The following is an 11,583-nucleotide window of genomic DNA, read 5'->3' on the forward strand; positions in this document are numbered from 1 at the left end:
CCGGCTCCCTCCCCCCGCCAGGCCCGGCGTGTCGCGGCTGCTCGCACTCCAAAGACCCGAAGCCCTTGGATGATTTTGTCCCGGGTTGGCAACTTGGGCTTGAGTGGCTTCAAGGAGGAGGCCTGAGGCAGTTGTCAGGCGGTCCCTGTCCACTCCTCTCCGCTCACTCCTGCGGCTGCTTTTCTCCTCCTCCTGTCTTTCCGCCTCAGCCCTTTTCCACACCTTCCCCCATTTTCCCGCGGATGACTCCAAAGACCCGAAGCCCTTGGATGATTTTGTCCCGGGTTGGCAACTTGGGCTTGAGTGGCTTCAAGGAGGAGGCCTGAGGCAGTTGTCAGGCGGTCCCTGTCCACTCCTCTCCGCTCACTCCTGCGGCTGCTTTTCTCCTCCTCCTGTCTTTCCGCCTCAGCCCTTTTCCACACCTTCCCCCATTTTCCCGCGGATGCTGAGCTCCGCTCTGGAGAGTGGCGCGGCCCTGCAGTTCCCGGCCCCACTCGCTGGCCTCAAGAGGAGGCTGCATTCGCGACTCCGAACATCCTCTCGCGAGAGGTACTGAGGCGTGACAAGCATCCTCCGCGTCCTTAGCTTGAGGGGTCCTGGGCTGAGGGTGTCAGGAGGCAAGTTGGGAGCTTTCAGATCTGCTGGCGGCTTTCTGAGCCCCTGAGAAGGCCTGTGGGAGATGGGACGCCTTGCATCCCTGGTCGTACCCACAGCGCTCGTACGATGAGCGAGGGTGTGTTAGGAAGGAAGCTGAAAGGAGGAAATGTGACCTAGAGAGAGAATTGGCCAGAGAGAACGAGCTCCGAGGAGCAGGTGTGGGAGTGGGAAAGGAAACTGGAATGTGAGGATTTCTGGGCAGATGAGGATACCGACTGAAGCCAATGGTCTCCTTTGGGAAGGGGTAAGGTTTGAGATTGAAAAGACAAAATGGGGCCAGTTGGCACAGGGCCTTGAATTCCAAAAAGGCATTCTGCTATAGCTTGTAGTAGTATATTCTAGAGTAGACTCTAGAGCAGCTGGTTAGGATGCGCTGTAATTCAATGTGTATCAAGTACCCCGGTTCTTTTTGGAAATGATGTAGAGTGACATCCTATTGGAAGCTGGGATCTGATTCTCACAGCGGCGATATCTAGAAAGATTGTAGAGTTAACCACAGTTTGAGACCCAGGGAGGGAAAACGCCCAGGTTTTTTTGCTTCCAAGTTAACCTCGTGCCCTTTTGTTATTCAAAGAGTGCTTAGTCTTTGAAGATAGATTTGAATAAATTCTTTTCAAGACCTAAATTCTTGTGTTCGCTTCGGCAGCACTTATACTAAATTGGAACGATACAGAGAAGAGAGATTTGCATGGCCCCTCCGTAAGGCTGTCCAGCAAATCCTGTGACGCGTTCCACATTAAAAAAAAAAAAAAGACCTAAATTCTTTTCCCTGAATATGAGGAATGATGTAGATTGACTGGAATAGTGGTTTGGTGAGCAAAGTTAGGATTGTGAGCATTCATCCCCAGTCCAGTTTCCCTAACTAACCTTGTGCGCAAATTTGAAAAAGCACACCGCAGGGACATGTCAGTTATTCTCAGACGGAATAAAAATAATCAGACTTGAAGTGGGTTAGCATCATGGAAATTCCCTAAGTGTACTCTGCCAGGTACCAGGGTAGATGGGAGTAGGGAGCAGGGAGGAGAAAGAATCCCAAAAATATAAGGTGCTGCCCCTCCCTTTATGGTGCTGAGGACAGGGCCACTTAGTGACCGAGTCATTAGTATGAAGGGTAGAGCTGAATCCCCTGTGGCCCGTTAGTTATACTCCTTGTACCACCTAATGATGGCACAGGGACTGGGATGTTGAGTCTGCCCATCTTCTCATCATTGTGATAGAGGCTTCCTTGAGGGTCTCAACCTTCTTGTGGGAATGAGACCTTATTTGACATGAGCCATAGCCTATGGTGTTTTTCTCTGAATGTCTTCATAAGGTAGAGGTTTGTGGAATTATTCCACTGTGTGCTGGGTTGTGCTGGGATGATATGGGCCATGATGTTGATGCCACCCTTTTTCTCCTTTGTCTCAGAGCTTCTTGGTAATGATGTGTGACCATGGAGATAGGAGCCTCGCTCCCGAAGATCGGGTGAGGGCTCTCTCCCAGATGGGTAGCTCAGTGGAGATAAATGAAGACATCCCACCCCGTCGGTACTTCCGCTCTGGAGTCGAGATGATCCGAATGGCATCCATTTACTCCGAGGAAGGCAACATTGAACATGCCTACATTCTCTATAACAAGTATATGACGTAAGACACCTCCAGTTTCTTTTTCCAGTGACTGATGCCTCACTCATCCTGTTTTTGTGCTCATTTATTTGTTCAGAATTGCTAAAACTAGAGAACTTTATGTCATCATTAGCATTAATCATTTCTGCTGGTAGCTCCTACATATTGGCTGTCCTTGACATTCAAAGACATGAGTACTTAAAGTGTTATTATCATGACTCAGTAATTTCATGAGTAAGAGACTAATTCTTTGGCCTGTGCCTACATGGCTCAGCTGTTAGTCAAGAGAGTTGGTGGTTAAACTGTACCTGTTTTGTATTGATGAATGTTTTTCCTCTCTCTATTAATCATAGGATTAATGTTGAGGATTTGCAGAGTCAGAATTCCTCACCTCTATTTATTTTGTAGCAAATTGAGTGACTCAGGAAAAAGTTTTTTTCTTACCTTTTTTTTTTTAACTTATATGATGCAAATCATCAAATAAGTATTGACTACCTACAGTTGTGTGGCTCCCTTTAGTTGCTTAGCATCTTAGGTAGGGTAGGCAGCATAAATAAAAGAAATTCTGTGCAACTAACAAGGAATAACTCCTAAATTCCCAGTCATAATGAAATGATAGGTCATTTAGGAAGGGAATAAAGTTAAAGGGTCTCATATATAATTCCTAGTCTCCTTCTTTGATAATACCAGGGCCTTTGATAATACCAGTGTATTTGTATGGCTCTTACTAGTTCATAGAGTATTTAACCTGCATTATTTCATTTGACCTTCACAGTTCTGTGTGCATTTAGTAGTGTACATTCTCCTCCCATCCTACAAATGAGGAAACAAGCTCAGGGTTTAGGGATATGCTTTGTTCCACAGTTTGGAGAGACAAAACTCAATGTAGGTTCTGTGCCTTTTGTTTTTCCTTTTGGCAGTGTTCTGTTGTTTTGGTTTTTGTTTGTTTGTTTGTTAATCCTCACCTGAGGATGTTTTCTGAAGGGCCTTGTGAGTTCTGTTTCCTGACATAGGAAGTGCTTTGAGGGCAAGGACCATATTCATTCAACAAACATATATTGTGTATACCTACTATATACTTGGCACTGTGCTAGTACCTGGATACTTAGTAGATAAAATGGCCCCTACCCCTATGGGTGTACCTTTTTAGTTATGGGAGAAGACAATAAAGAGGTAAGCAGCCCTGACTGGTTTGGCTCAGTTGATGGAGTGTCGGCCTGCGGACTGAAGGGTCACAGGTTCGATTCCGGTCAAGGGCATGTACTTTGGTTGTGGGCACATCCCCAGTAGGGGGTGTGCAGGAGGCAGCTGGTCGATGTTTCTCTCATTGATGTTTCTAACTCTCTATCACTCTCTCGTCCTCTCTGTAAAAAATCAATAAAAATATATTAAAAAAAAAAGAGGTAAGCAAATAACTATATAGTCACAAGATGAGGAAAATGCTATGAAAGCAACAGAGAGAGTGCTGTGACCGAGAATAAGCAATATCTAATTAAATAGGGTAGTCAGGGTAAAGTCTGTCTGAGAAGATGAGATTTAAACTGAGACTTGAAGGATACAATAGAGCTGGTCATGGTGTTTGGAGGGTAGCAAGAGAGGAAGAAGGATGGCTCCAGGTGAGGTCAGAGAGGTAGGCAGGACCAGATCTTGTAGAACCTTATAGGTTTGTGTTTTATCTTGAGAGCAATAGAAAGCCATTGAAATGTTTTAAGTGAGGTTGTGACCTAATCTTATTTTTTTATTATTTATTATTTTTTTATATTTTAAAAATATAAATTTTGGCTGCTGTGTGGTGAATGGTGGAGTATGAGAGAACACAGGGCGATTAGTCAGGAAACAAAGCCATTCAGGAGTGGGGCTGGTGGCTTGAAGGGGCATGGATTTGGTACACGAGGTAGAGTTCATGGGACTTACTTATAGTTTGAGTACTTATAGGATGGTATGAAGATTGACCTCGGCTTTCTTCCTTTTGTAATTTAGGATGTGGTGGTCTTTTTACTGAAATGGGAAGAATGGTGTTGAAAAGAGTTCAGGTCTGGGTTTTCTTTCCTTTTTTTTAAAATATGTTTTTATTGATTTTAGAGAGAGAGGGAGGGAGAGGGATATATAGAGAGAAACATATCGGCTGCCCCCCACTGGGGATAGAGCCCGCAACTGGGCATGCACCCTGACTGGAAATCTATCCAGTGACCTCTTGGTTCCTGGGTTGACACTCAACCACTGAGTCACAACCATCCAGGCCTGGGCTTTCTTTGACATGTTAAGATGTTAAATTTGAGATGCCTGTGAGATATCCAAGTAGAGATGTCCAGTAGGAAGTTGAATATACCAGTCTAAACTCAGAGAAGTCTAAGTTGGGAATACAAATGCAGGAGTCCTCAGCACACAATGGTTCTGAAGCCATGAGAACCACTGAGACCTCTAGCACAGATGTTGTTAATCTGGGGCCAGGAACCCCACAGGAATTCATATGTAGAACTTGGTGTCCATGAACTTGGTTGGGAAAAACTTTTCTTATTTTTACTAACCTCTAACTGAAATTTAGCATTTCCCTCAATTTTGAATATAGGCCTCAAATGACAGTAGTATCAATAATATAGGCATACCTCGAAGATATTGTGGGTTCAGTTCCAGACCACTGCAATAAAGCAAATCGTGCAATAAAGTGAGTCACATCAATTTTTTTATTTTCCAGTGCATATAAAAGTTCTGTTTATACTATACTCTGGTCTATTAAGTGTGCAATAGCCTTATGCCTAAAAAAACACAGTGTACATACCTTAATTTAAAAATACTTTATTGCTAAAATTGCTAGCCATCATCAGAGCCTTCAGCCAGTTATAATCTTTTTGCTGGTGGAGGGTCTTGCCTCTGTGAAGCACACTAAAATGAGATATGCCTGTATTTGTAATTTTGTCACCAATAGAAATCAAGATATTTTCATATCATACTATAATTTTTACTGATATCTCAAGGTAGCATTTACACTTATTACTACCTCATAATTATAGTACAGTTATTAAATCTGTGACAAGATCCTGTTTTTAATGCAATAATAATACATTAATAAATGCATTAAAAAAGCACATTAGTAAAAAAGCACACATCAGAATTTTTCATATTTTGAAAATGATATTTCAGTAGAATTGGCTTCTTTTGTAATTCTTTGTATTTATTTTTTTTAATTAGTTATATCTTTAAAAAGATTCTGAGGAGGAATCTGTAGGTTTCATCAGATGCCAGAAGGGTCCGTAGCACATAAAAGGATCAAGACTCCTTGATAATGAGACTATAGAATGAGAAAAGGAGCCCAGGACTGAGCCCTGAGGTTGGTTAGTGGAAGGAGGGCCAGCAAGGGAGACTTTGAAGGAAAGTTCGAGAGGCAGGAAGAAAGTCCACGCGAGAGTGGGACCGTGAGTCAAAAGAGGTCAGTGTCTGCAGAGAGGAGCCAGCTGGATCAGATGGGTGAGGATTTGGATTTGGTAACATGATGGTGATTTTGATAAGCAATTTCACTAGCAGGATTAAAGAAATACTTGATTAGAGTGGGTTGAATGGTGAATGGGCAGTAAGAAAGTGAGTATACTGTCATCAGGCTTTTTGTAAAGAACCACATAGTAAATATTTTTGGCTTTGCAGGCCATTTGATCTGTGTCACAACCTCTGTTTTGTAGTGTGAAAACAGCCATAGACAGTACATGAATGAAAGGGTATGGCTGTGTTTCAATGAGACTTTATGTATAAAAACAGATGGTAATCTGGATTTGATCCACTAGCACAGTTTGCCTAGACCTGGCATAGACAACTCTTTGTAGAAGTTTGGATAAGAAGTAAAGTGGAAAAATGAGGAAGTAATCGAAGGGGCATAAGGATTGTATAAAAATGTGGTGTGTGTTTTAAGATGGGAGATTCTAGAGCAGTGGTTCTCAGCCTTGGCTGCACATTAGAATCACCTGGGAATCTTTTTAAAATCCTGATTTCTGGGCCTCATCTTCCAGAAATTCTGTTTCTTTGTTATGGGGTGGGGCCACAACATTAGTAACAAAGAAACAGAATTTCCGGAGGATGAGGCCCAGAAATCAGGATTTTAAAAAGATTCCCAGGTGATTCTAATGTGCAGCCAAGGTTGAGAACCACTGTTCTAGAGCATCTTTTTTGCTATGGAAAAGATCTGACCTATGGAGAATGAGAGGCTGCTGTTACAGAAAAGAGAGCATTTAATTGTAGCAATAAACTACTAAATAGGCAAGTGGGTGGTAAGATTAAGAGGACAGAGATTCTTGCCCGGCCAGCATGGCCCCGTGGTTGAGCGTCGACCTATGAACAAGAAGGTCACAATTCAATTCCCAGTCTGGGCACTTGTCCTGGTTGTGGGCTTGATCCCCAGTGTCGGGCATGCAGGAGGCAGCCGATCAATGATTCTCTCTCATCATTGATGTTTCTATCTCTCTTTCACTCTCCCTTCCTCTCTGAAATCAATACAAAAATATACTAGTATATTTTAAAATGAGTAAAAGGGGTTCTTAAGAAATTGATATTTTCTGACTTGATGTTACTTTGAGTGGCATGAATTCTAGTATTAGTGTTAACAGCGAGACTGATATGGGGAGTCTGTCCCTGTATATGGTTCCCCTTACTAGTATATGATGAACTGGGACCATTTAATATGATGAACTAGGCTTGGAGGAGAGTTGAATGAGAGAGAGGTGGCTTGTAGCAGCTCATGTACTTAAATTTGTTCCATTTGGGGTTTAATTTGGGATTTTGTTGGGTGGGCTTGACCTGAATCAATAAATGTAGCTTTATTTTTCTTACAGATATCATTAAGACCCCAATTCTGATTCTTGAAACATCAGGCCCTAAGAGTAGGAAAAATGTTCTAGCTCTATTCTCATTCTATTTTTCTACTGCATTTTACTTGGTCTGTTTCTGTCAGTAACAATGGCTCATTTTGGCAATTATTACAACTGAGGAGACAGGAGGGAGGGGGCAGGCATTCACGTCACCACTCCTCTGCCACCCCCACTATTGAGAGTCATTGTTCTTGTTCTAGACCTTTTGTGGATCCTTTAATTCGGGAGTTTAAAAGGTATGTTTGTTCTTTTCCTTGGAGCAGTTCAGGCATCTGAGTGATCTCAAGCACATTCCCCGCCTCAGAGGTTTTCCCTGCTGTAGGAATGCTTTGCCTTTTGCAGACCCTGGGGTAGAAGAAAGATCTTCAGCATATTAAAGCAGCACATATTTTCATGATGAGCACAGACAGTAATCCAGGCAGTGGATTCTTTCACAGCTTTTTATGGTCATTGACTAGACCTCATAGAAGGGAGTTACAGAGCAATTCCTGCCTGCTCTCTGAGCCTCCTGAAACACAAACCCACTTTCTGAAAATGGTCTGTCACCTGTCCTGAAAATGGTTACTACTGGAATTGGGGTTTATAAACCAAAGAGGTCTTCATCTCTGATTATGCTCACCTTGCTGATTAACTTTTTAAGATTGGAAGAAATGAAATGAGAGTCCTTAATACATTCATGTTATATAATTTCTGCTTGACTTTTTGAATTAGTTATTTTTATACAAAATTAATATTTGTTCATGGCTAAAACTATTTTTTCAAAACATACAGCAAGGGAAATATTAAAGTGAAAAGTCTCATCTACCAGAGGGAACTACTGTTATATACAAGAAAATGTTTATGCCCGTGCAAGCACATGGGCTCACATGTGTATCCTTGTTTCTTAAAGCATGAATGAAATCATACAATATATTTTGTTCTACATCTTGCTTTCTGAACAGTCCTATCTATCTTTCCATATCAGGACATTCTCATTCATCTCACTTTGCCTCAGGGCTATTTCTTCTGCCAGATCTCTTCATGGCTCACTCTCTTCCAGTTTTTACCTAAATGCCACCTTGCCAGTGATGCCCTTAGCTGGCCAATCTAAAAACCTTAATCCCTATCCCCCTCCCCATTACCCATTTCCCTTCTCTAGCAATGACTTTTCCTTGCACTGATTATCCACTTTTTGTTTTGTTTGTTGTTTGTTCCCCCTGTAATATACACTCTTTGGGGAGGAATTTGTGACTGTGTCGTTCACTGTCAAATCCCTAGCCTTTACAGTAATGCCTGACCCCATAGTCGATGCTCTATAACTATTTGTTGGATCAATGGATGGGTGATTATGTTATTTATCACATGTGGGTACACCATAATTTATTAAATAATCCCGTCGATGGACATTTAGTTTTCTAGTTTTCCCTGCTTTTATGAACAATGCTATATAAAATAGTCTTATACATATACCTTTGTACTATTGTGTAGGGTATATTCCTAGAAGTGGAATTGTGAGTTTAAAGGATAAGCACATTTTGAATTTTTAATAGTTGTATCCCACTCCCCCCCTTCCCTAAGAAAAAAATAGTATCAAATTATAGTCCTGCTAAGAGTGTATAAGGACACTCATTTTCCTGTACCCTTGCCTGCACTGGTTGTAATTAACCGTTAAGACTTTGCCAAGCTGAAAGATGAAATCTTAATTTCAATTTCTTTCATGATAAAGTTGAATACAATTCCATATATTTATTCACCGTTTGTGTTTACTTTTCTCCTTATCTCTTTTCCCTGCATTGTTCTATTAGGTTGTTTTTCTTGTGTTTTTGCCAATGATTCTCTCTTTGTTTTGGTATATATCCTCTTTCTAGGCTGTAACCAGATCTAACCCCAGAGAACAGTATACATCTGGGCCACAGCTCTTCTATGCCTTGAACGTTTCTAGCTGTGGTGCTAATATCTTCATCTCTTCTTCTTGTTCATATCTTTTATTTGTTTATTAATAAAAACAGTCATATGAGCACATAGTAGATGTTAGCTATATGTTAGGCACTGTGCTCAGCTCTTTATTTTTGTTATCTCTTTAAGCATCACAGCAATCCTATCAGGTGGTACTGTTTTTCTCCATTTCTAATACACACACACACACACACACACACACACACACAGAGAGAGAGAGAGAGAGAGAGAGAGAGAGAGGAGAGAGAGAGAGACTGAGGGATGGTGAGATTAGGTAATTTGTCTGAGGTCACAGTAAATGGCCACACCAGGATTGAACCTGGGCAGGATGGCTCCAGAGCCTGTCCTCCAAACCACTAAGCTCTCTTTCCTCTAGTATGGGAAAGGGGTTATGTTGCCCAGTTTTTTGTTTTTTGTTTGTTTAAAATATATTTTTATTGATTTTTTACAGAGGGGAAGGAAGAGGGATAGAGAGTTAGAAACATCCATGAGAGAGAAACATCGATCAGCTGCCTCTTGCACACCCCCTACTGGGGATGTGCCTGCAACCAAGGTACATGCCCTTGACCGGAATTGAACCTGGGACCCTTGAGTCCACAGGCTGATGCTTTATCCACTGAGCCAAACCAGTCAGGGCCCAGTTTTTGTTTTTAAGAGTCCCTTCTGCCCATATGTTCCCATTCAGAAAATGGACAACAGTTGAAACAAGAGAAAGGTTTTCATGTATAGGTCAGAAACTTTTATCCTTACTTATAAACTAGATTCTATTACTCCACTCTTGTCTCATTCACCCTATTTCCCCTGCCCCCTACTTTGATTTATGTATATATATTATGTATAAGTTATGTATATACTTCCTATATTTCTTCAGATTTTTATAAGTGGAATAAATAGATACAGATATACATATATATAATTGTCCCCTTTCTTACAAGGAAGCATACTATATACACTTTTTATTTACCCTTTGATTTTTTTTATTCAGCTCATCCAGAAGTTTAAGTCCATTCTATTTATCAGATCTTTATTGAGTGCCTCTTTATACAAGGCACTGTATTGGTGTTGGAGGAATACACAAAGAGGCATGAGACAGAAATCTCTTGGCCTCGGGGACTTTACAGTCTCTTCTTTCAGGTTGAGAGCATAAGCGAACAGAAAGTGAGGTGTTTATATGACATGGTACATCCTTGGCTGATTTAGCTTCAATACAACGCACATTCAGCCTGCTGAGGTGGTGAACATGAACCTGGGCTTTAGGGTCTCGGTGAGAGAGTTACCGAATTGGAAGTCTCTTGAACATAAGAACTGTGTCTTATTCATCTGACTACCCTTTGAGGACTTTATGATTGAACAAATAAATCTACCTGTTTTAGATTTCAAGGCAGCTGTTTTATATCTTTTTCATGAACCCACAGGGAAGATTTTTAAAGTCATTTTGATTTGAGAATTTATCGCAGCATGAGAGGTCTTGGATTGAAAGGAGGGGGCTCTATAGAGGGTTTGTTTTAATGGTGAGGAGAGTAGGGGTTGTCGTCTTTTCCCCCTACTGAGGGTTCCTCCTCTGTTTTTCTCTTGTCCACGGGCAGAAAATGGAAGACTCAGTTAATCCCAACTATAGCGGAGTATAGCTGTGAGCAAGCTACCCTCAACTTATTTGTTTTGGGTCTTGCCTTGTATTTATTATGACTTAATTCTATTAAAAGATCCCGTTGGCCCCAGCTGGTGTTCTAAGTGGTTAGAGTGTTGGCCTTTGCACTGAAGGGTTGTGGGTTCAATTCTCGGTCAAGGCCGGGTACCTGGATTGCAGGTTTGAACTCCAGCCCTGGTTGGGCATGTACAGGAGGCAGCCAATCCATGTGTCTCTCTCACATAAATGTTTCTCTCTCTCTAAAAAAAATAAATGAAAAAATATCCTTGGGTAAGGAGTAACAAAAAAATGTTTAGAAACACCCCTTTGTTCAGAACCCCTCCAACAGGAACCATGTGGAGGCAGTGTGGTGTAGCAGTTAAAAGAGTAGATTCTAGAGCTGACACTGAAATTCTGAATTCGCCACTTTGGGTTCTGATAAGATACGAGATTTCCATTTTTTTTCAGTGTCTCCAAGTAGACATCCTAAATGTTAGAGGTCTGTGAATTCAGTCCATTTATTTTTCCCACTGAGCTTCACAGCCAAGGACAAGAACTAAAAGAGAAAATGTAGCACTTAGGTTTCTCTGAGCACTTTTCATCAGAGATCATAGTGTATGTCATACATATAACATGAACATATTATATACAGGTATTGTCTAAGCTTCTCAGTGTTTATATGATGCAAGGAATATTCCTTGAAGGAGCATGAATCCCAAAGGAAAACAAGCCAAAGTTAAAGGTCACATGGGGCTACGAGTAGAAATAGAACATGGGTTTTCCTTTAGCTTCCTGCCCTTGGCTGCTAAACTCTTCTCTGAAGAATTATTTGTGACTGAGATATTTTCATTTGGAAGCCTGAATGACTTCCAACAAGAAAAGAATGTCTTTGGCAATGTATTTTTGG

The 11,583-nt window shown here is 41.3% G+C and overlaps 1 protein-coding gene across 3 annotated transcripts in view; it reads left to right on the forward strand.

Annotated features, from left to right (window-relative positions):
- Positions 1-250: 250 nt before the first annotated feature.
- Positions 251-11,583, forward strand: part of STAMBP (STAM binding protein) — a 26,872-nt gene continuing 15,539 nt past the window's right edge. The window contains exons 1-2 of one of the 3 annotated variants that reach the window (XM_005869415.2): positions 251-549; positions 2,065-2,282. In XM_005869415.2, the coding sequence (XP_005869477.1) occupies positions 2,077-2,282 (206 nt within the window). In that variant the 5' untranslated portion in view covers positions 251-549; positions 2,065-2,076. Of the gene's footprint in view, positions 550-593; positions 902-2,064; positions 2,283-11,583 lie in introns of those variants that run through there. The other 2 variants (XM_005869416.2, XM_005869417.2) reach the window with 2 other exon arrangements.

Source organism: Myotis brandtii, unplaced genomic scaffold, assembly GCF_000412655.1.
Source record: "Myotis brandtii unplaced genomic scaffold, ASM41265v1 scaffold294, whole genome shotgun sequence".
Lineage (NCBI taxonomy): Eukaryota > Metazoa > Chordata > Mammalia > Chiroptera > Vespertilionidae > Myotis > Myotis brandtii.